Source organism: Ochotona princeps, chromosome 11 (assembly GCF_030435755.1).
Source record: "Ochotona princeps isolate mOchPri1 chromosome 11, mOchPri1.hap1, whole genome shotgun sequence".
Taxonomy (NCBI): domain Eukaryota; kingdom Metazoa; phylum Chordata; class Mammalia; order Lagomorpha; family Ochotonidae; genus Ochotona; species Ochotona princeps.
The window spans coordinates 66,113,242-66,138,866 of NC_080842.1; the positions used below are offsets into that span (position 1 = coordinate 66,113,242).

Genomic DNA, 25,625 nt, shown 5'->3' on the forward strand with positions numbered 1-25,625 from the left:
TCAGGTGCCCTGGGAACAGAGCACGTGGTGTCCGGGCAGGGCTCTGGGTTTGGCTTTTCTTTCCTGAAGAACCTGGGGTGCTTCCAGGTGCCACATTTGGGGGGGGTGTGCATGTGTCTCTGTCTCTTATTATTATAACGTGTGTTCACTGGAGAAAATCTGGAAAATAACAGAAGTTGAAAATCAAATCCCTGACAAGACCATTTTCCAGAGATGACATCTTTCTTCTCATTTATTTACAATACTTGAGTCATATACACGCTCATAAGAGAAATGTTGCATTTACACAATACTTTAGACAATTGGATTACATAATGAAATTTAGATCCTGCCTCTCTCATTCCCATAGATATTCTCCCGTGTGAACAGCATAGACAGTGCCTTATCACGGGGCATTCGGGGCCCTTCTCTCACTGTAAATAACCATGAAATGAGCATCTTACATATAACTTTCTACATACATATAGAATGCATAAATCCACAAACTATCATAAAAGCATTTCAGAATTTAGGAAAATATAGAAAAGATAAGATACAGTTTTATTAAAATCTTATAAAAATATTTGATTATATAAAATCACATAATGACCTGGATTTGTTTAATGCTTTGTTCCAGTATTTAAAAAATAACATGATAAGTAGAACTAGATTAATTATTTTATCTCTAAGTACCATTTCAGGATATACTTTTCCCAGAAAGCAGCTTCCGGAGACCGTGGGATCATCTGGAGCGATGAGCTGGGCCGGTGAGCAGAGCTGAGCGTGGCGTTGCGGTCAGGCACCTGCAGCCAAGGCCGTGAGGGCCGCAGCGAGCAGGGTGACACTTTGGTCTGCAGAAAGAGATGAGATGCCTCTTCGAGCAGGCACTGCTGCCCTGCAAATTTTAAAAAGACCAAAAATAATATTAATAATAATAAGAAGAAGTCAGTATTGGTATAGAGTCCCTATTCTCAAAAGCACATATGCACACGGAAGATAACTGTAAATAGTGTGCAAAGCTATCAAGCAGCAGTCAAGTCCTCAGGCCCCATTCCCGCTCTCCATCGAGAACCACGTCGGCAATGCAAGTTGGCCTTCCAGGAAAGTGACGCACGTGCCAAGTGAACACGTGGGGATTCTTGGCTTTTGTCTTTTGCTTTGTGTCTAAGTGTAGCTTCTTTTCCTACCTGACGCAGGGCCAGGGACACACTTCCACTGTGCCACATGTGAGGTGAATTCCTTCTTCCCGTGGGTAAATCCTCGTTATACTGATACATAGTGTTGGCCAAGAGCCCTAATATCAAGATGAATTCTACATCAAGGGTTTAGCTGGTGCAGAAAATCTGCCCTAGCAGAAAATACTAAGACATGGTCTGGCCAAACAGGAACACCGTTCATAGAAAGTAATTTTTGACTGCTGTGCTTTTTTGAAACAGATTACTGAATTTTTAAACAGCAATTCAAACTCAAAAATTCAATTATCTAATGTTGTTTTGCAAATAATACCAAAAACACTTAACTACTGTCCAGTTCTTTTTGAAAAATAATTTTTATTGCAATAAAGAGAACGGATTTCATGTGTTGCACAGATACAAGACTATTCTGAAAAGTTTCAAGCTACCTTTAAAGTGTGGTTTGGCCTATAAATTTGTATTAGAGCGTCTCCTGCTGGACATGTTCCACAATTGCACTTCAGTTAATTTACAGCCAACTCAGCAAAATTGCTAATTACTTCTGTTTTAAATAACATAAAGATATGTTTATTTTATTTTAATCGACACATAGTAACTTTATGTGTTTCAATATCTATATACAACATGTAATTATAAGGACAGTTGGTGCACCCAGCCCCTCAAGCATTTATTGTTTCTTTGTGTTAGGGATATTCAAAATCCTCCCTACTGGTTGTTTTGAGACAGACAGCTAAGAACGTAACAGAGCTAAGCAAAGCAGTCAGGAGAGCCTGCCTTCATTCTTTTCTAGTCTCCACTCTTTCCTGAGAGCTAATCAGCCAGTGGTTTGGACAGCCCCTTTCAGAGCAGCCCCATCATGTACGTCGTCTTCGTGCTCAAACAGAAACATACAGCGATGTTTGTGTTCTGTCAGGTTCTAATCTGAAAAGCGTTCCTTGTTGATGTGAGGTTGTCCTGGAGGGTAGCTTTTTTAATGCACTATTTACAGTTACTTTGGTTTCAAAACGTCATATTTTAAAAATTGTACAGATTCTTAAAAATCTAACTTTCCTGTACACATTTCTGTTTAATTCATGAATTGCTTTGTTGCTTGAAAACCTAACAAAGGCATATAGTTTTTTTTTAAGATTTATTTATTTTTATTACAAATTCAGATATATAAAGAGGAGGAGAGAGAGAGAGGAAGATCTTCCATCCGATGTTTCACTCCCCAAGTGAGCGCAACGGCCTGAGCTGCACAGGTCTAAAGCCAGAAGCCAGGAGCCAGGAACTTCTTCCAGGTCTCTCACACAGGTGCAGGGTCCCAAGTTGTTGGGCCGTCCTTGACTGCTTTCCCAGGCCACAAGCAGGGAGCTGAATGGGAAGTGGAGCTGCCGGGATTAGAACCGGCTCCCATATGGGATCCTGGTGTGTTCAAGGTGAGGACTTAGGCCACTAGGCTACCATGCCGGGCCCCAAAAGCACATACTTATCAAAACTTTTTTTTTTTTTTTTTTACTTTAAAACCGAGACGTGCAGAAGGAAACAGACACAGAAAGCCCCATCTGTGGACTCCCCAAATGCAGCCAAGAGCTGTTTGTGGGCAGAGAGGCTGGCCGGAGGGACAAAGGGGAGGCTGGAGGGACGGGGGGAGGCTGGAGGGACAGGGAGGAGGCTGGGAAGGAGTGCAGTCTAGGTCTTCCATATGTGTGGCAGGAATCGAACTACTTGAGCCACCACCTGCAGTAGCTGGAAGCTGGCATCAGGAGCCACAAGGCAAACCCAGGCCCCGAGCCGGATCCCGGCTGTCCTAAGCACCGGGCCAGACACCTGACAATGACGCAGAGCAGCTCACATTGCCTTAATTCCTTTGAATGTTCTAGGGTCATTACTCTAGGTTAAATTATGTTACATTTAAAATGTTACATTTAAAATATTTTGAAATGATGTTATTTTTTTAAATATTTGTTGATCTATCATTTGAAAAACGGATTTACAGAGAGAAGGAGAGAGAGAGTTTCCATCCACTGGTTCACTCCCCAAATGGCCCCAAACGGCCGCTGGTTCATTCTCCAAATGGCTCCTGGCCGACCCGAGGCCAAGCGCCAGCAGCTTCTTCCGGGTCTCCCACATGGGTGTAGGGGCACGAGGACTTGAGCCGTCCTCTACTGCTTTCCCAGGTCATAAGCAGGGAGCTGATTCAGAAGTGGAGCAACTGGGACTAAAACTGGTGCCCAGATGAGATGCCAGAGCTGCAAGATGGCAATTTAACCTGTTGATCCACTGCACTTGCCCATTTCAAAATGTGAAACAAACAAAATCTCAAGTCTAAACTCACTTGCTTGGTGTTTATACAGAGGCCGCCATTGCGCCGTGCATCACGCTGCCATCTGAGATGCCGCATCCCACCCAGGTACCACTTCACTCCCAGTTCTTCTTCTTCCAACCCAGGTCCCTGCTAATAACCTGAGAAAGCAGCATAAGATGGTCTACATGCCTGGATCCCACAACCCACCTGAGGAGACCCAGGTGAAGCTCCTCACTCCTGGGTAGTGTGGCCATTTGGGGAGTGAACCAGCATGTAGGGGTCTCTCTCTCATTTTCCTTCTAACTCTTTATAAATATATAAATACTATTTAAAGTTACACATACATGGGAACTATAGGACCGATCCAGTAGATATTTCTGTACTCAAAATCCTTTATTATGCTGCAAACAACACTTTTCTTAAATTTATCACAAAATGATTAATAATATAAATTTGTATCAGCAGCTGTTTATTCCATTCTAAATGTTTGCATATTAAAAGTGTATCCCATAGATTAATATACCTCTACCACCGAAAGCCCGCGGAGGTGGGTGGTGCCCCCTGTGGCCACGGTGAGAGACCTGACGGTCAGCCCTTGCCACGCCCTGACACACCAGGCCCTTCTTCAGTAATGTGTCTGTCTGCCCGTGCTCTGCGATTCTGCAGATGGCCAGTCTCCTGAATTTCTGCCAACATTGTAACAGATAGAATGCGTCACATTGTACTTCAGGCACATAAGGTTGCTGTCTGTCACACTCCTTATTGCCGTGTCTGATGGCCACATTCCACTCCATCCGTAAGCACACCCACTGATGGAGCCACACACCTGCCATTAGATAATTAGATCCAGTTGCCAATGTTCCAGTTTTGTAAATAATGTTCTGAAAAACATGTTTGCAGCAGATTTTAAACAATTTCTTTAGGAAAGAGTACCCAAAGTACCCTATGGCTTGACCTGGCTCAAAGAGTATGAATATTTTTTATAATTTCTGACACATTTGGCCAATTGCTTTCCCAAAGCACCTTATCAATTTACAGTGACATCAGGCACTAAATAACTTCTCCAAAAGATGTTCTATCATTGTGTCCCAGGAAGCTGGCAAGTGACGATTCAAGCACTCCATTGGGAGTCCCAGACTGAGCTCCCCGCTCAGGTTTTGGGCCTGAATCAGGACAAGTATGCACCTCTCAGGACGGAAGGCAACCACGTGTTCCTTTGTTCACTCACTGACTCGTGTTTCTAGCGGTGCGTCAGTAGGTGAGCGGAACGGGCCCAAGGCTCTGCCTTCCAGGGCCCACATCTCAACAAGTGAGACTCCAGCAGAAAAAGGCAGTGGGAAGACAAGCACCGCAGAGACACTTGCGGAGCTGCAGCCTGTCTCAGGCAATCAAAGCCAGCCCCCAAACTGGTTTTTCTAGTTACAACTTGTTGCATTCTGCACGTGGTGGAAGGTTAAGTTTGCAATGATAAAATAAACTAAAAGTATTTCAGGGTAAAAACTAAAGGAATAGGAAAGGAAGGCAGAAGGAGGTGGAAGTGTGGATGGGAGGGAGGACAGCGTGGGAGGCATCCTTGAGCTCTTACATCTGTACTTAGGAAACACAAGAAATTGTATTTCACCTATGTAAATAAAATATACTTTTATAAAAATAGCCTAAGATGGGTCTGGTGCAGTAGCCTAGTGGCTAAAGTCTTTGACTTTCACTCGCTGGACAACCCAAGGCTTTGAGACCCTGCACCCACGTGGGAGACCCGGAAGAGGCTCCTGGCTTTGGATTGGCTTGGCTCCAGACATGACAGCCGCTTGGGGAGTGAATCACTAGATGGAAGATCTTCCTATCTCTTCTCCTCTCTGTATATCTGACTTTCCAATAAAACAAATTAATAAATAAAATAATAAAACCAGCCTAAAATGATGGTTTCCGGTGAGAGGAAGTCGGTGACGTTGTTGGAGAGAGAATGAGAAACCAGCAGGCCGGGCTGGACGCAGGGGCATCTGGAGGGTTGTGAGAATCAGGAATGTGAGCAGACTTTGTTTCCAGGACTTTGCTTTTAGAAGAGCGGGTCCGTACACTATGCCTTAAGTGTCACCTGGGAACTCAGACCCACATGCCAGATTCACAGAGCATGGGCAGCGGAGCGTGGGCAGCGGAGTGTGGGCAGCGACCTCAGATCATCACCAAACCTTGGGCTGCGAGCGCACACCCTCTGAAGCTGGCATGGCATGTTTACTCCTTTCAAGTGCTCAACCCACAAACCTGCACACATCAGTTGGCCACAGTGGCAAGGCAGCTAAGGCAGCAATGCGATGCTCACAGCATCCATGAACTCAACTAACATTCAAGGCTTATATGTATTTCCTCTTGGAAATATATCAAAATTTGGCGGAACAGGGACAGCATTGCAGCATAGCAATCAGGCATCTACTGGCATCCCATATGTGTATTAGGCCTGTCCTGCTGATCAGCTTTCAGTCCACTCCCCGATAACGTGCCTGAAAAAGCAACAAAAAAATGGCCCAAGTGATTGGGTCCCTGGCCCCACATGGAAGGCCTCCTCACTGCTGGCTTCAGTCTGACCCAGTCCAGGGTGTTGTAGCCATTTAGGGAGTGAACCCCTCTCTGTGTATAACTCTTTCAAATAAATAAATAATTTTTTAAAAAAAAAAAATGGTGCAGTAGCCTAGTGGCTAAAGTCCTCACCTTGCATGCACCGGGATCCCAGGTTCTAATCCCAGTGACCTGGCTTCCCATCCAACTCCCTGCTTGTGGCCTGGGAAAGCAGTCAAGGACAGCCCAAAGCCTTGGGACCCTGCACCCGCGTGGGAGACCTGGAGGAAGCTCCTGGACTGGGACTCCTGGCTTTGGATCAGCCACTTGGGGAGTAAATCAACGGACAGAAGACCTTCCTCTCTGTTCCTCCTCCACTCTGTACGTCTGCCTTTCCAATAAAATAAAGTTTGTGGAGTGGCTTGGTGGATGGAGGATATCTGTCTCTCCTCCTCTCTGTATATCTTACTTTCCAATAAAAACAAAATAAATCTTTTAAAAAATTTGGCAGATTCTGTTGTAATTCTAGATGCTGCACATACATCCTTCAGCCATGCAACTCTACTTCCGGTCATGCATGCCACAAATACTTGCATAAGATCTCAAGAATTATACTTCAGCACTATTTATAAAAACAATATTTTTATTCAATAACCTACAGCTAACAGTGGCAGTGCAGTCACTGGTACTCTGCGCCAGTCCAACACTGGGACAGAGGGCATCAGCCGACCTAAAGGGTGATGCCACTATATCGTGCAGTGAAGCGACGTCCACCATGAGCCTGTTGTGCAGTATGACTGCTTCTTGTACCAAAACAAAACACAAATGAACTGAAGAACAAACCAAAATCAAATGCACAGACGTCAGACACTGGCAACGTAAAAGTATGTGCTTTGAAAACTTAGGTGAAAAGATGGATCAAATTGTTAAGAGAAATGTCTTTGAAGGAATGGGCATCCCTGGGGCCAGCACTGTGGCACAGTGGGTCCAACCACAGTTAGTGTGCTGGCACTCCATAAGGGTGCTGGTTTGAGTCCTAGCCATTTCACACCTGATCCAGCTCTCTGCTAATGGTCTGCTAACGGCCTGAGAAGGCAGAAGACCCAAATGCTTGAATCTCTGCCACACACATGGGAGACCTGTAAGAAACTCCTGGCTCCCAGCTCCGGCCTGGCTCAGCCCTGGCTGCTGGGGCCATCTGGGGAATGACTCACCAGATGAAAGACTTCTGCCTGCCTCGGTCTCTATTTCTCTCTCTCACTCTCTCTTACTCTGCCTTTCAAATAAATAAATCTTTTTAAAAACGGGCATTCTCTTCTTCACTGCTGCTGTGACTAAACATGGGAACAATTCAGATGCCACCTATCGGTGCTGGGGTAAGTCACAGGCTCGCACAGACTGTCACAGGACTGTGAAGCTGACTGAGGAGCTCTGTCTACCAATGGAAACACTCTGTCTCTGCATTTGAGCATGGCAGTCCGCAGGTAAGAGAGATCACACAATTCTTCTCTCTGTGCTGGCTCAGCTCACCCAGCATCCTCAGTGAGGCAAACAGCAGCATCTCCTCTTTCAAGGTCGAACAACAGTCCATGTTTTCTTCTTCTTTTCATCTATCAACGGGCAAGTACGCTGTTTCCGTATCTTGACTCTTACGAGTAACACCACAATGACAAATACACAGAAACAGAGCATAAAACAGTGGCTACCATGACAGGGAGAGGGAAGTAGCAACGGGAAAGGTTTAGGCCAAAGGTTTAGGCCAAATAGTAGATGTGAAAGACAAGTTTAGAGATCCAATGTACAACATGAACATTAAGATTAATGTAAACGAACTGAATGACAGAAATAGAGAATGGAGAGTTATTCACTGTCTCTATCATTTTTTTAATTCTGAATTTTGTCCTATGCAAATATGCTATTGTTTCAATAAATTAACTGGAAATTTTAATTAAAGCTAAGAAGCAAATGTTGGGTTGGTTTTGGGGCACAGCACATGAACCCAGCTTCTGCAATGCCAACATCCCATGTAGGGTCATGTTTGAGCTGGGGCTACTCCACTTCCAACCTAACTTCCTGTTAACAGCTTGGGAAAAACAGCAGAAGATGCCAAGTGTTTGGGCCCTGAGACCCCCTTAGGAAACCGGGCATGAAGCTTCTGGCTCCTGGCTTCTGCCTGGTTCAACTCCAACTGTTTCAGCCATCTGCGGAGTGAACAGGTGGATGTGGGGTCGCTCACTCACTGTTTCTCCCTCTCTATCTGTAATTCTGGCTTTCAAATAAATACATCTTTAGGAAAAAAAGAAAGACAAGGGTATGAGTAGATATTTTTAAAGCAAAAAGGCATAAATGTTAAAAAATGCTGATGCTGCCAAAGTAAGTGCTACACAGCAGAGGTCCCGCACACCTCCTGAGCGCTGCAGCACCCAGCAGAGTCTGCTTAATCTGCACCTGCCGGAGCTCAGAGAGCAGGAGCAAGGCCCAGTGCAGAGTGAGAAGCAGGATCCTGATTTAGTGTTTCAGGGTTTGCGTGTAAAATCATACTGCAATTCACCCATGCTCTGGAATACTGTGGACTGGTTATCTTGGGGAACAAGGAAAGTGGCTTAAGGCATTTACTTACGAGTGGAAGGCACATTCAGGATGAGTGCTGTGGTCCACACACAGTAAGAGTTTCACCGGCCTACAGAGAAAACAGGGCATTATTCAAACCATTTCATTTATCAAACATGTATGATATGTGGCAGTCCCGGAGACACAAACCCTCTGCTCTTGAAAAATTACACCAACCTTTTATTTTCAAAATATTTGCCAGCATTACTAAGCACTTACTCTATGCCAAGAAATGAGATTCTGTATCTTAGATCTAGCAGGTCACTTCATGTGGCGGGCAAATGGCATGGTACTATTTCCATGTCCAATTTGCAACTGAGAACGCTGGTTCTCAAAGCACTCGATTCTGGAGTTGAACTTTTCAGGCTGAGCCTCAGCCTGTGATCACATCTGTATGCATGAGTGACTTTGGACAAAATCTTTGATGAATACTTTGGACTGAAGGTTGGACTTGAGACATGTGGGTGATGCGTGTGTTCAGGCTTCCGTAGAACAAGCTCAACTGATGTGAGGGCAAGGGCAGCCTGAGCAGAGAGAGGAAAGCAGTGCTGGGAAAAGGGGACAGCACCACCCGGGGCACTGGGTAGGAGACAGTCAGACAGGGTGGACACAGGCACACCGACGTACAGGACAGTCACGCTGTCTACTCTGCGCCTGGCTACCTGATCCCCTTGGTCTTGCCCACTGTTGGGTAAACTCTACTCTGTGCACATACAGGTGGTTTCTGTGACAGCAGTGTGCTGTTCCAAGCCCTCCTCTCACTGCGACTTCATACAGAACCAGCAGAAAACAGCGAGCAGGGAAGACAGCCAACGAAATCCAGCCCCGCTCAAATTTGCCAGTCTGGGTTGGGGAGAACTCTCCGTGGCCAGGACAGAAGGAAAGGCCGCCTGATTTTTGACAGCCACGCTCTTACACCTTAGTTGAGTTTGATTTGTTAACTTTTGTCACTTTCCTGTATCATATATTTTATTAGATGCTGTTGCATCCCAAGGAACAATGAATGCCCAAAAGCAAACAAACAAAACAAAACGAAACAAATCCTCTTTAAGACAGAAAGGACTTAAGGATAGTAGTTAGGGGAAACTGAGCCAGGCTTGGATGAGAAGATGTGAGAACAGTCCTGTAGCCATCATGGATGAAGGGAAATGGACAAGCCCAGAGAGAAGGGAATACAGCCTATAATCCAGGAGACCCATGAAGGGCAGGGAATCTTGGATCCTCAGCCTGATCACTACTACCAGAAGAACTATCAGCTGTTGAGAGAGGATCCATTTGGACCAGAACAAAGCAGTCATAAATATGGTAATTCAGCCAGAATTTCATCCACTATTGAGAGATTTTAGAGTAAAAATTCCTTTTATAAAAAGTTTTAGGGCAAGAGTACTGTGGCATGGCACATTAAGCCGTCTCTTTCAGTGCCAGCATCAAATCTGGACACCAGTTTGAGTCCCAGCTTCTTCACTTGCAATCCAGTTCCTTGCAAATGCATTTGGGAAAGTGGTAGAAGCCTTGGGCCCTGCCACCCATGTGGGAGACCAAGAAGAAGCTCCAGGTCCCCAGCATGATTGGCCTACTCCCAGCCATTGCGAACCAGCAAATGAGCAATTCTCTCTCTCCATTTTTCCTTCTGTGTGTAACTCTGCCTTTCAAGTAAATAAAATAAATCTTTAATTTTTTTCTTCAGGTAGGGTTAGAAAGGAAGGAAGGAGGAACACGGTAATGAGGGATACAGCCTGTGCAGCTGGGTTCAAAGCTCAGCCAGGGACTGAGTGAGAGCCTTGCGCTCTGATTTAACCTGTCCATCTATAAAATCTTATCTTTACATAGCAGAAAAGACAAAACAAGCTGATGAATTCATCCGGAGAGTGGCTACTACGGGAGTGGTGACAAAGAGAGGAGGCTCTGGGTGCTGCTCGAGCTGTGTGTTGGTCTGAGTACTTTCTGCGTGCACACCCCAAGCTTCTCAACATTCTTCCATGTGCACTTAGGGCTTGGTTATTTCTCCATGCATAAATTACAGTGCAAGAGGGGGTGTTTGTCTTATGTCAAAAAGTGGATGATAACATCTAATTTTTGGGTTCTTGAGAACAGTAAAACTGTGTAAGAAAAATGGCATGGGAACGTTTTGAAGGACTTCATCTGTTGAGGGGTTGATGGTGGTTCTCCTTTCACAGGGTTTGCTCATCCTATGGAACTTTCAGAAAGACAGAATGCGGCCCAGCAAGTAGGAAGCCCATGGGTATTGGGAAAGAAGATGCTAAAGGAGCGTCCACCTTGTTACACCCACAAACATTCAAGAAGCAACCTAGTTCTTGCAGTGATAAATTCAAGCCCCTCAGGAATGAACAGGCCCACGGACAGGGGGCCGGCAGAGAGGGGTGGAAGCAGAAAGTCAGGGTCCCGGAGAGGTCTGACAACTATCCCTGGGATTCAGTCAGGTTTATTCAAATTCCCAAGAAGCAGAAAGGCCACCAAGTGATTCCTGAGTATAAGAACATAAAGCACTCAGCCCATATTGCACTCAATACAGGGTAGCTATTATTATGGTCAAGAGGTATCTGTCTGCACACGTCTCAGTCAAGTTCCCAACTCTGGCCCCTGACTCCAGCTTCCTGCTACTGCAGACTCCAGAACACAGCATTAATGGCTCAAGTAATTGGGTTGCTGCCACCGACATGAGAGATCTAGGCTGAGTTCCTGGCTTCCTGTCTAGGCCATGCCCAACTCACCACCACTGTGGACATTTACAAGGTGAGCCAGTAGATGAAAGCTCTCACTCTCCATGTTCCCAATAAACAAACAAAAAAATATGATTAAAAAAGAAACTGGACATGAACAACTGGTTAAGTGCTGTGCTGCATGTCATTTAAATATCATTTAAATGGACTCAACACAAGTGATGAGGGCCCAGGAAGAACTCCTTATCTTCACATCCAGTGACAACTCAGAAGACACAAGGCCTTTGAGTCTGATAGCAGAAAAACCCTTTCCCAGCTGGCTGTGCGGTGACGACGCCTGCAGCTTACACTGGAGTACCTGGGTCTGAGCCTCAGCTGTGCTAAGGTTACAGTATGCTGCGAAGGCACACACTGGCGGCAAGTCCCACATCAAAGATGCAGAGTGAGTTAACTGGCGTCTGGCTTCACCTTGATCCAGCCTGGCCACTGTGGGAACTCTCTCTTGCTCTCAAACACATGAATTATAAATCAACGAATCTTTGAAAGCAAAAGTACCTCTCCCCACCAACACACACACACACTCTCCAAACCAACATTCCACCACTGAGCATGTACAGTGATTACAGGGAGCACCTACAGGTAGTCGTTAACACAGCTGTACTGGAACCCCAAGGCCTCCAGTCTGTCCTCCAGGATTTTCACAGTGCCCTCTCCACAGGATTCCCTAGAACATAAAACATCCATTTTTAAAATAAATGAGAGCAAGAGAGGACTAAAATTTCTTCTGACCACATGTGTACCCAGACTTTCCTAACCTCAGAGAGAACATGACCGAGTGAGGGAAGGCGTCTGGCCCGGAAGACAGGGGCCTCCCAGGACAGAGCACCAAGTCTGAAGTGGTGAGGGCCACACACAGGGCGGGGAGTGGCTCACGGCACGTACGTACGTCCACAGGGTCTGCCTCAGCCAAGAACCACCCCGACACGATGTATCTGTGCTGTGACTCAGGGTCTGGCCAACGCTATCGCCAACTTGTATAACCGATGGTACACTCATTTTTAAGCCTTACATAACAACAAAACAGGCCAAGTGAAAAGAAATCCTAGACAATGCAAATAAACAAAAGAAATAAAGTATCACAGAGCTCAAATCCCTAGAGTTGGCTGCTGCCAATGTTCACAGTCATCCTTCCCACCTAGTTTTCTTCTCCACACTTTGTTCTCCACAGTCAACTACAGTTCAAACATATTAAATGGAAAAATTCAAAAATAAGTCGCAAATTTTGAGCTGGGCGGTGTTCTAGCAAGCATGATGAAATCCCACACAGTTCTCTGGAGCTTTCAGATGAGTCACCTCCTGCGGCAGCTTATCCATGCTGCGGACACAGCAGCTCATCAGTCATCTCAGGACCTGGTTAGGAGACCGATGGTCAGAAATCCCGGTGCTTATGTTCAAATAAACCTACGGCTCCCAGTTACGAGTGCAGTGATGCTGACAATTTGGATACACCCAAGAAATGCCATCAAGTGGCACCATTAGGTGAAAAGGTGAAAGTTCTCTAAGGAGAAAATCTTGTTGGTGTGCTAGGCTGTTACATTGTTGCATACACACACATGCCATTTTTCATTTTTGCGTGATCTCCTTTGCAAAACATAAACAGACCATAACTCAGGCAACCAGTCACTGATCCTCACATTCCAACATGACTTACACTACCGCAGCCCATGTTTAAACTTCCTTTTTGCACAGGTTCTTAATTGTTTCTTAGGCATCCATTCCTGCAGGTAGGTTCTCTGGCTTTGCGGCTTTTGACCCGCTTTCAGGCTCCTCACACACATTGTCCTGTGGTACCCAGGTGACGTGTGAGAGCATCCTTTTCCCACACTCTCACCCACACTGGTTCATGCCCTCCTGATGGGCACAATTAAGTGGAGAGGACTGATAAAAGCAGACAGGGGTGGCCACGACGCTGTCACCTGTGATTAGCAGGCAGCGTGTGCCTCTGGCAGGCGGCACCGTGCCCGAGCTCGCCCAGGATGGCAAGGTGCTGCTGAGCAGGGCCTGTGCTACAGAACTGACAGAGAGGGAGTGCAGGCAGGAAGTGAGCAATCCGAGGAAGTGTCCACAGCAGCAGGACTCCAGACAGGAACAGGGAAGGCAAAACATCAAGTTACAGCAGGTCATAGGCCTTCCCACCGTCTGCCAACTCTGGGTCACTCCTCGGGAGGGTGCCTGGACCCTGAGCTACCCGTGGCTTATGCCACCACGTCTTTAAAGGAATGCAGCCAAAGGAGGCGCAGCACAATCAGGTATTAGCCATGTTTTTTAGCACTTTGCCAACCATGGTTTGTGACCCACATAGACAGCCCAACTGTCACAATATGAACCAGATCATTACAGCGGTCACTTCATTTTTTTTGTGACATCAGCACCTAATATAATATGATGTTATCAACTGCAAGAAGTACTTCAAAAGTTCATGGAAACAGAATTAAAAGGTAAATTTATCTGGTTTAAAAAAAACACTGAACTTTGTGCATTCAAGGAGTCTTCAAATATTCATGTGAAACTGGCTGTTATGAAAAAAAAAAAACTTCATGGATTTCAGATTTATTTGCATTAAAATAAACTTTCTTTTAACTCTACTTTCTTACTTGATTTTTAAGTAATCTGAAGTAGTCCTCATGTATTCTCCTTAATCTCCGAGCAGCCCCAGACTCCGCTTTCTTGGCTCGGGGCCTGTAACTGCAGCCTGTGGCTCCAGTGTACAGCCAGGCGTGCAGCTCCTGTCTGTAGCCTCTCCTGCACACAGCGCGAAGGCTACAATGCCACTCAACTAGTTTCCTTCTGTCACTAAAAGCATGTTCAAAAGACAAGCTTTCCTTGATAACAAGTAAACAACACAACAATAAGTATAATTTGTCTTCCAGGAAGGGAGACACAGCTTTTAGGATAACTTAGGTAGTAAGTGGTTTCAGGCTTACTATAAGCTCTTTTACATACACATATTTATTTATTTGAAAGGCAGAGTTACAGAAACAGAAAGGAAACAGGGGTGGGGAGAGAGAGACTCTTCTGTTTGTTGGTTCACTCCCCAGTTGGCTGCGATGACTAGAGCCACACCACAGGGAACCCAGAAGCCAAGAGCGTCAGTCATCCCATCCCTCCATGTGGGTGAAGCGGCCCAGGGCCTGAGTCTTCTTGTACTGCTTTCTCATGGACACTATCAGGGAGTTGGATCTGATGTGGAGCAGCCAAGACTCGAACCAGCACCCATACAGGGTGCTGTTGCTATAAGATGGTGGTTTTACCTACTGTGCCACAGTGCCAGTCTCCTGTCCAAAAGGTAAACTCTTGTCTAAGAGACATACAGTGAAATTTTAGTAATATTTATTGCTCACAAGACAGGAAAAAGTACTCCCATTATGTGGCAAGTCTTAGAGGGTTCTGGGGGCTGGCAATGGGAATTTATTGAATCGTCCTGGACACACTTTCTTTTTTTTTTTTTTTTTAAAGATTTATTCATTTTATTACAGCCAGATATACAGAGAGGAGGAGAGACAGAGAGGAAGATCTTCCGTCCGATGATTCACTCCCCAAGTGAGCCGCAACGGGCCGATGCGCGCCGATCCGAAGCCGGGAACCTGGAACCTCTTCCGGGTCTCCCACGCAGGTGCAGGGTCCCAATGCATTAGGCCGTCCTCAACTGCTTTCCCAGGCCACAAGCAGGGAGCTGGATGGGAAGTGGAGCTGCCAGGACTAGAACCGGCGCCCATATGGGATCCCAGGGCTTTCAAGGCGAGGACTTTAGCCACTAGGCCACGCCGCCGGGCCCTGGACACACTTTCAAGGACACAGGGACACCTAAAGTTGGAAAGATGACATCAACCCCCTAAGGAACAAGGCCCCAGCTTGCCTGCGAAGCTGCTTCAGCAGCCGGTATTTAACTAGGTTAGGGGCTCCTTGGCTCATCTCTGAACAAATGGATTTACTCTTTTGAAACTGCATTTGTGCCAACAATACCCTTCTTCACAGTGTTTTTGGGAAGTCAGAGTTCAAACTTGAATTAATAAGTAAACTCAAGTGGTTTCCCAGAAAACAAAGGTCTTAAATGGTGTTTGCTTGGTCAGTAGTGTGGGACCCAGTTGTACAGCTGGTTCTCCAAAGACAATGTCTTCAGCAGAGAGCTCCTGGCTTGGTGCCCAGAACTCTGCTACCAGCTTTCAGGCTTCAAATGACCACCAAGAGAAACTGGCTTTGATCCTCACAGATGTCTAAGCGCCTCACATCCCCAAAGCTGCCCAGGGAACTCAACAACCACCATCGTCTCTGGCTGAGTTCTCTGCCTGACTAATGTCTTTCCTACAATGTAAAGCCTGTGTCTTTCTCGACCGAAGACCTCAGCAGCAGAGGCGATCAGGGACGACACTGTGCTACAGTGGGGGAGGCCATACCCTGCGATGCCAGCATCCCACATGGGCAGCAGTTCAAGTGCTGGCTGTTCCACTTCCGATCCAGCTCCCTGCCAATGTGCCAGGCATAACAGCAGGAAATGGCCCAAGTGCTTGGGCCCCTGCACTCATATTAGATAACAGAAAGAAGCTCCTGGTTCCTGGCTTCAGTCTGGCTTGCAGCCTTTTGGGGAGTAAACAGCAGATGGAGGATTGATACTGTTTCTCTCTCCTTCCCCTCCTTTCTCTGTAATAACCATGCCTTTCAAATCAATAAAATAAATACTTTATTTAAAAAGCAGAGAAGACATCATTTTTCCAAAACTGAAAAATCTGAAATCTTGATCATCTCATACCCAAGAAAAGCACAGCTGTATATTACCATCATGGGTAGTAGCATCACTTACACTTTGGGTAACCCAATATCGTGCATGACCCAGATCTCAATCCGTGTGATTTTATCCTTCTGGAGGTATGGAATTTCAAAATCTGCAAAAAAACTGAGACAGAGGAAGGATATTTTTAAAGTCCTAAAACAAAGACACAGTAATTTATTGCACATTATTTCACTCTATTTATACATTAGTTTTCAACAAAGTTTTTGGGGGTGTTTATTATCTTTTTATTTTACGTTGTTTATTTCATTTATGTAATTATCAGTTGTTAATGGATAAACTATACGCGGCTCTGATCACCTGCACCTACAAGAGGAAGCATCAGAGGGTGGTTAGAATCACTCTCCTTGGCCTCCATTCCAAACAACTGAGTAGTGGGTGTGCTGATGCAGTTCTTACCCTTTGACGGGATAGGCTCCTTCGGGCTCTGAACCGTTAAGCATCACATAGACTACCCCAGAACTATCCATGGAATACTGCAAAAAAAAAATTTGAGCAACTAAGACATATCATTTTTCTGCTATGAAATGAAATTTTTAATGGACAATTTTCAGTTCTTGTGAGGATAGGGTAAAATTAGTATCTCCTATGGCTTAGAGGGATGTAAGTGGGCTGACTTTGGGAAGCAAAGCTTTGAAATGTTGAAAAATTATATCCAGCATTTCTGTGTCTGGAATAGCACCTGATAATGATACTACGAGACTGACACTGTGACAAAGTAGGTTAAGGCACCAGCAGACACATCAGCATCCCAAATGAGTGGGTTAAGGGCACCAGTAGACACACCAGCATCCCAAATGAGTGGGCACTGGTTGGGGCCCCAGCTGCTCCACTTCCAGTCCAACTTCCTGGCAATGTGTTTGGAAAAGAAGCAGAGGATGGCCTGAGTGCCTGGACCTCTGCTACTGCATGGGAATCCCAAAGAGAATTCGAGATTCCTGGCTTTGGCCTGGCCTAGCCCTAGTCACTGGGGTCACTGGGAAAGTGAGCCAGCAGATGACACATTTTCTTTCTCTCTCTCTCTCTCTCTCTCTCTCTCACTCACTCACTTCTCTGTCCTCTCTCTCTCTCCAGTTCAAATGAATAAGAAAACCTTTGGAGAAAAAAAGATGACACTAAGCACGCAGCACTGCTTCATCGCTATGCAAACAGAGGCCATTGCACGCCGCCAAGTCCATGGGGGTTCTGCTTCTGTCTTCTCATTCTAACAATCACATTGAGCAAGTGTCCCCATCTGCACAGTTGCTGGTTTTCAGGGAAGCAAAAAGGGAAATAACAGGTTTTTTTATTTTAAATTTGTATATTTATTTAAAAGGGTGACAAGAAGAGAAAGAGAATGGAGGTGATATGTTCCATTCATCCCACCTCTGGTTCATTCACCAAATGATTATGATCTACGTGAGGCCAAGGCCAGGAGCCAGGAACTCTATTGGGTTTCCTGTGCAGGTGGAAGGGACCCAAGTACTCGGCCCATCACCCAATGCTTTCCCAGGTACCTTCCATCAGAAGTGGAGCGGCAGGTGCTTAAACCAGTGCTCTGATGTGAGATGCTCATGCCGTAAGTAGCTCTCCTTCACTGTGCCATAACGGTGGCCCACAAGACCTATTCTTCAAGGCTTCCACTCAGAAGTCACACATGTCATCCTTCCTCACACATGCCAGTGTGAGCACATGTGATGAAAAGAAGCAGGGGACTCAGGAAAAGGTAAGCAAAAGAAGAGCACAAAGGACCACAGCACTGTACACAAAGATGTGTATCATTGTTCATAATATGCATAGCCTACTAGAGGTGACCTGACTCCACTCAGCAATAAAACGTCACTTTAATTTGAAATATTAATAATCATAACATAGGAGAAATAAGGACTTAAGATATACCCTCCCCAATGGCCTCGACCATTTACTAAATATTTTCTCTGTGTCAAACACTACATTAAATATGAGCATTCTATGTCCTTAAACTCTCACAACTTTGTGAAGCAAAGAGAATGAGCCAGGATGTGTGAACACAAACAATGAGGTGCGGTAAAGTGAAGTCATCACTGAGCATCCTTGTCTATGGCCCGCTCCATCCTGAGTCCCAGGGCCCCACACATGCCCGGCCCCTGAGAACCTCACTGCCCGGGCTACCTGGATGGATGCCCTTTTCCAGTAGGAGTCCACAGGATTGTTCTCACAGTCTTCTGAGGAAGGGCAGGATTCGTAATCAAGTCCTAAGGGGAGAAATACACAAACACATCTCAGTCCCGAGATTCTATCTTAAAATATTTTCTGCAATCGCAAAACGTACTGAGCCTGAGCTCACTGCAGCATGGGCATGTCTAACTAGCCCAGGCTCCACCTCCGTGAAGCAAAGGCATTTGCTGTTTTTCTTAGCACGGTAAGAGGAAGGCAGAGACTACCAGCAGAACACTGAGCCACAGTATGCTGACCGGGTTGTTTCTCAGCTGGAGCTCTGGGAAAGTGACGTCTAAGAATCCCACAAGCAAACAAAGGAGTAGCTTTGCTTTACGGGGAGAATATCCAATTGTTAGTCCCAGGCTTAAAAGCAAACATAAGAAAAATAGATCAAGAAATTGGTATTCCTTAACCAGCCAAATGGAAATTTTACCCTTAAAAATATATAAAATGTTAAAATACATTAAAAATTTTAAAATTAAGGATACAATTCAGTAAATTGGTGGGATAGGAAATGTGCTTATAATTGACTCCACACAGAAAGGAGAAAAAGTCAACTGAAAAGCCATTTCAGCAAGTGTTGCCAACAGCACAGACGTGTACTGCCTGGAGGGACGCTGTGTTCCAGGGGCAGTGCAAATGTGCTGACAAGCATATGTCACATACATCTTTCTAGATCAGTAACTCCAAGACCCCATCATCACTGTTAAGAGGCCCTATGGTATTCTAAGCTATGAACACTTCAATAAGCAAGCTGATACAAACTATGGGTCCTCACTTCCTCCTTAAATGAAGATCTCTGATAGGATGGCACAAAGAAAAACCGGAGGAAAAATAACCTATGGTTTTCTGGAAAACTCTTAACTGTCTTCATACTCCTTCCATCACTCCGTCCCTCCATTCCCCCAACCCCCTGCAGGCTAAACAAACTGCGGCTTTCTGGTCACTCTCTATCAGACCAATGGTCAAGACCCCTGTGACCTGCACCTGACAACGCCTCCCATCTTAACTCACAGGAAAGTGTCTCCTCACGAAGTCCAGTGCCACCTGGCCCTCCTTGATTCCTCGGGTCTCACAGCCACTCCTCTCCCCATCACTCATTACCTGCCTCCAGAGCTATTGATTAAATACAGCAGACCCACTCATACCTGTGTTTGCACTTACTGGTCTCCCTCTCAGGGGATGCTCTTTCTCATTTGCTCAGATCCTTGCTCAAATAGTAATTGGTCACTGAGGTTTCCCCATAGCACTTAGGTAAAATTGAGACAATTCCCTTTGCCCTGACACCAGGTATCTCCTATCCTTTTTCACTGTTTTATATCCATAAGCCTTATAGTCTCGGGACAGACTATATATATTCTACTTGCCTGTTTATCTCCCTTCCGTAAGGATGGGGTGCCATTTTCTTGGTTTATTCTCAGCGTTCTTTCCAGTGTCTTGAAGAGCAGAGCCTGACACCTGGTAAGCACTCTATGAATTGCACTTGAGTGCACAAATAAATAGAATAAACAGAAGACATGCAAGGCGAATTCGTACGTGCCTCTACTATGCAGTCTTCTCGGGTGTGCCTGGCGCTCTGGTGAGGCTGCTGCTCTGCAGCACCTAGTCCTTCCTGCTTCAGGGCACCCCGCATTCCTAGGGAGGCCCCTCCAAGGCCAGAAGCTCCCTAAAGGTAGAGATGATGGAGTCACCAACCCCTAGTTCCTAGCTGGATGATCAGGAGTGCTTTCAGTACTGTCAGGCCAGCTCTTGTGATTTTCATCTTGAAATATCTGAGCAGTCTTTAATATCACAGGCTTTGGAATCTACTAGAACATGGGCAGATTTTGATCCTAACACTAGCACTCTTGGCTTCTCCACTCTGGGAAATGTTAATAGTAGTCACTTTGTCTGACTCTACTGTGCGCTACTATATACCACTGAGCACTGCCTCAATTTTCTCATTTGTCCATAGAGATTTTGGTAGTATTTTACAGGTCTATTACAGTGGCTCAAGTGCAGTAATGCATGTAAAGTGCTCAGGCTGATACACAGTGAAAGATAAATGCTTTCTATCTATAATATGATTCATTATTACCACCTGGAGGATTTTGCCCGGGCTGGGTGCGGGGGTGCGGGGGACGAGGATTGGATGATACAATGCTTCTGCCAGTCCATCTGCAAGTTTCTGTCACCAGTGCTAAGTGCAGGGCAAGTAAGAGCTCTTCTCTTGTGATTTGTGTGGAAATCTTACCAGAGGCATTTTTCTGTCTACACCAGCTCAAGAAGTCACCGACTTTGCCATACAGAACATCACACAGGGGCATAAGGCGACGGGCGTTCTCCGAAAAGCTCATCACCAGCAGGTGGTTATTTTCCCAGAACAGGGACTAAGGAAAAATAAAATAAAAATTTAATATGGAATAAAATCAAATTTTGAAAGCACACTATCAATCAAGTCAAGCAACCAATTTATTTTTCTTTAAGTTAAAAAAAAAAAATGAAAACTGAGAAAAAGAGACCGAAGCGGCAAGCACTGCATCCACTGGTTCACCCTGTAATGCTCAGCAGGGCTGAGAATCAGGAGCTGAACCCAGGGCTCCCACCTAAGTGGCAGGAATCCACCTGCCATCAGGTGGGCCATTAGCATCCCCTTCCAAGCGCTTTAGAAGCAGGAAGTGGAGTCAGGAGCCAGAGCTGGAGAATGATATCAAGAACTTCAATATGGAATATTAACACACAACAGAAAAAACGGATCAAGAATGATTATACTAGGCAGGCTGTGGCACAGCAAGTTAAGCCACTGCTTGGGATGCCCACATTCCATTCTGAAGTATAGGTTCAAGTTCCATCAGCTCCTCTTCTGATCCAGCTTCCTGTTAATGCATCCTGCGAGGACAAAGAATGATGGCTCAAGTACTTGGGTCCCCTGTCACCCATGTGGGAGCTTGGACGGAGTTCCAAACTCCTGACTTTGGCTTGGTTCAGTCCTGCTGTTTTGAGAATTTAGTGAACCAACCATTAGAAGGACTCACCTCTCTCTCTCTTTCTGTGTGTGTGTGTGTGTGTGTGTGTGTGTTAGAGAGAAGTAGAGAGAGAGATTCTCCCATTCTTTCAAGTGGATGAAAATTAATATTTTTTTAAAAGGATGACTATCACAGAATTAAAAATGGTACCTTTCTTTAAATCCAAGCATTTGATGTAGATTTATTTCTATTTGATCAGATGTTAGAGACTGACTATAAACAGACTGACTATAAACATGGTTTTCTTAAAGAAATCTGGCATTGAATAATCTTAAGGCATTAGAAGGGAGATTGGTCTGCTGGGAGGATACTGAGACTGAGTTATTAAGGGCCAAGGGAGGCCAATCAGAACTGGCCTGAAAAGGAGGTCCATCCCTGGATACGCCCTGAGGTCTTTCAGATGAGGCCAGGCAGGTTGCAAAAGGGCCTTCCACCCTCAGCAGGCAGGCGCCCCGGAACTGCTGCAGGCTGCTGCACATGCAGCCCACCAAGGCCAAGCACTGCAGTTACCTTGTCTCTGGGAAGCTCATGCTTGGAGAGGTTAATGAACAGGTCATAGTCTGAGGGGAGCACAGAGCAAGGATCCTTGTCCAGCACCACTTTAAAGGCTTCCCAGATGGCCGTGCAGTTCTTCTCCCTGTGTGAAAGAACACAGTCAGAAACAAACCACGACATGACAGAAACAAACCACGTGTCAGTCAGACACAAACCACAATGTGACATGAGGCATTTCCTCTCTTCCAGGGGCTTTACCAGTCGTTTTGTCATCTGTTGATTCTGCAGATCAAAGAACACTAAACAAAACACAGCACCACACACACACACACACACACACACACACACCGTAGCTCAAGGGACAGAGTCAGAAACCAGACACTGGGGCCGACCTTGTACTGCAGCACATTCACCACGGCCTGCTACCTGAGCATCTTCTATGAGGTTAGATTGGAGTCCCAGGTGCCCAAGCTAGCTCCTGGCTAAGGCGCCTGGAAAAGCAGGGGAGATGGCCTCAGTGCTTGGTCCCTGTGCTTATAGGGGGACCCAGATGAAGTTCCGGGATTCTGGCTCCAGCCTGGCCCATATATGGCTGTTGCAGCCACTGGGGGAATGATCCAGTGAATGGAAGATTGATCTCTGTGTGTATCTCCCTGTTTCTTTGAAACACTGGCTTTCAAATGAATAAATGCATCTAAGGGAGGGAGGCGAGATAAGATGGAAAGAAGGAAAGAGGGAAGGAATGAAGGAGGGAAGGAAGGGAGGGAGGAAGGAAAGGAGAAGGGGTGAGAGGGAGAGAGGGAAGCGCTGAGTAGAATGACCAAAATTTTAAAGATTTATTTATTATTGGAAAGTCAGATGCAGAAAGGAGGAGAGACAGAGAGGAAGATACTCTGTCCACTGGTTCACTCCCCAGGTGGCCACAATGGCTAGAGCTGAGCTGATCCTGCGCCAGGAGGCAGGAGCTTCTTCCAAATCTCCCATGCCGGTGCAGGGTCCCAAGGTGTTGGGCTTGTCCTGGACTGTTTTCCCACGCCACAGAGCTGGACGGGAGGTGGAGCCCCGCTGGGATTAGAATCAGCACCCATATGGGACCCTGGTTCATGCAAGGAAAAGGCTTTAGCCACTAGGCTTCCGTGCTGGGCCGCGAGGACCCAGCCTTTAAATGTCCTCTTAGATTATAAGAACTGATATTTAACTTCCCATAGGACCTGAATTCAAGAAACTCCAAATGGAGCCCACATCCAGGGGTCTGAGGGCTCTAAGCCTGTGCTGGCTGGTAACGGGCCATGGCTGGTGCTCACCTCAAACTTACCTGACCTATAGACCGATGTCTCATTTCCGCAACTCACGTTCACTGTCCGCAGACACAGCGCCCCCTCGGCTACGCAGCTATAGCCCTCCACTGCGCGGCTCGCTTCCGGGTCCCCGCCTCCATAAGGCTTTATTCCTTTAGAACTCCGACACAAACACACCTTGGCCTCCTACCTCATCTTCGGACCCGTTTCCCCTCCCCAGACCTCTGAGGTTTTCGCCAGTTTCCCCTTCTTCTTCTTCAGTCCCGCCCCTCCCCGCCTCGCCCCAGGCGCTCACCGCTCTTCCGTCCTGAGCAGCTGCGAGCTGTACTCGTTGCAACGACCCAGGAAGATGCTCTCCAGGTTCGGGCTGGTGCCCTCCCCGTGCCACTGCGTGCCCGCCACGCCCGCATCCAGCATCAGCAGCAGCCATAGCAGCAGCCATAGCAGCCACCACGTCGCGCGGCCCTGGGCGGCCATCAAGATGACTGATTCCTCCAGCTGCCAGACTCCAGGTCTCCTCCCAGTTCCTTCCCTGGGGCTCAGCTCCCAAACCTCAGAGTCCCCGCCCTTACCACCCTCGATCCCTCTTCCTGCTGTCCTTCCTCCAGCAGTTCCAAAGTATCACATGGCACAGGAGTCCAGGACAGCCAGCCAGTCTGCTGATTAGGGCAGGCAGTTGCAACGATCAGTGTTCAGGCATCTGCACATCTCTGACGGAAGCTCTTTCCCACGGGCCAAGGAGAAGTGGCTTTCGGGAAACAACCACCAAATGCTGTCACTGGGTGGCACCTACTGTGCAGGTATGATGCTCATTTACTTTGATCACGCTCCCAGTGCGTCTGTAATTCTCCTCTTAGAAGGAGGTGAAAGAACTTGTCTAGGATAACAATCTCTGCCACTGATAAGTGGAAAATCAGAGAGCCAAGGTGAACAGGATTCCACGTGGAGGGCCAAGTCCTTCATCCCTGCACTAAGGATTTCTAGAAGGGTGGAGTGCTTGGCAGGAACTTGATAAAAATAGGTGCCCAGGATTCCTCACTAGATTGGTACTGTACAGTGCTCTTCGGGGTATGCAGGGGTGAAAGCCAAAACTTCTTTTGTATTCTAGAAGTGAAAGAATAATACTCAAAACAGAAACATCAACATCAAAAGGCAGCATACAGGCATGCTATTTAGAAAGGTGGAGTAAGTACCAGTAAGAAAAACACTAGGAAGTTTGAACATGTTTTCTAGAAAGTGGGCTTGAGGATGGGCTTGGCAGGGGAATAGAGGTTTTGTTTACAGAAAAAGGATCCAACCAAACTGGAGCACAAGAGTACACACCACGGTTCTAAGAGTGTATTCCCATCTTTCACTGACAAAGAGCTCTTCATGAGACCCTGCAACATTCCTTTGGTTCTACCTGGTCCCCACTCTCACCCGCGATACTTCATCCAATTCCTCCCCTTTTAGAGATCCCCGGGGCATCAACCACCTTTCTCGTCACTCACACTAACCAGCACAGGCTTATCTTTGGCTGATCAGCTACATCACTCCCCCTTGCGCACTTCCTTCTCATCTTCCCAAATCCTGGCACTGACATCTTCTGATCTCTTATCCTTTATGGTTTCTTTGTTTACATTCATTATACTTATTGCCCTTTTGTGGGGGAGAGTTTTCTATGAGGAACAATGTCTTCTATGCCTCATAAGGGCTTGTAACATGACTTTCTCCTGTTGTGTAATGCAACAGGAAACACACAGCTCCCCCACTGACATATTCATGAATGTACATAATCTTTAATTTTCTAGCATTTACTTCTCTTACATTTCCTCACTTTCTCATTGACTTACACCTTCTTGAGTATAAATGTATCAATCATCATTTCCCAAGCTTTCAGATTTAGCTGAGCAGGGGGCTGGGAGTTGTGGCATATCAGGTAAAGTTACCACCTGAGCCAATAGTATACCTGATGGGCACTGTTTCATGTCCCTGCTGCCTCACTTCAGAAAAGGTTCCTGCTGCGAACCTGAGACAAGCAGCAGAGGATCGCTCAGATGTTTGGAGCCCTGAAACCCAAATGGAGCTCCTGGCTCCTGGCTCCTGGCTCTAGGCTTTGGCCCAGCCCAGCACTGGCTGCTGCAGCCACCTGGATAGCATACCAATGGATGGAAGATCTCTTTCTGTCTTTTTCTCTGTAACTCTGACTTTTCAGAATAAACAAATGTATATTTACAAAGAGATTTAATTGAGCAGGACTTTAGATTTGACTACTTATTTTCAGTAAACACTGGAATCAGAGCAAAAAGTGAAAAGACATAACAGGCCATAGTGTGGTGGAATTTGCTGCAGATATGTGACAGATATATTTTTAGGAACTTTTGAGTCATTTGTTACATACATGTTATACATGCCATATATATATATATGATATATACTATATATACAGATATGCATATATACACTATGCTATACACATATATGCACATATATAGTGGAGAGTATATATATACTCTATATATAA

At 46.0% G+C, this 25,625-nt stretch overlaps 1 protein-coding gene across 1 annotated transcript; it reads right to left on the bottom strand.

Moving 5' to 3' along the window:
* Positions 1-521: 521 nt before the first annotated feature.
* Positions 522-23,735, bottom strand: BST1 (bone marrow stromal cell antigen 1). The gene is made up of 9 exons (XM_012931347.2): positions 23,418-23,735; positions 21,840-21,966; positions 20,558-20,693; positions 18,277-18,359; positions 16,546-16,622; positions 16,159-16,251; positions 11,938-12,024; positions 8,630-8,689; positions 522-874 (listed from the first exon to the last, which is right to left on the bottom strand). The coding sequence occupies exons 1-9, from the start codon at positions 23,597-23,599 to the stop codon at positions 775-777; spliced, it is 945 nt and encodes a 314-aa protein (XP_012786801.2). The 5' UTR covers positions 23,600-23,735; the 3' UTR covers positions 522-774.
* Between the last annotated feature and the right edge of the window lie 1,890 nt (positions 23,736-25,625).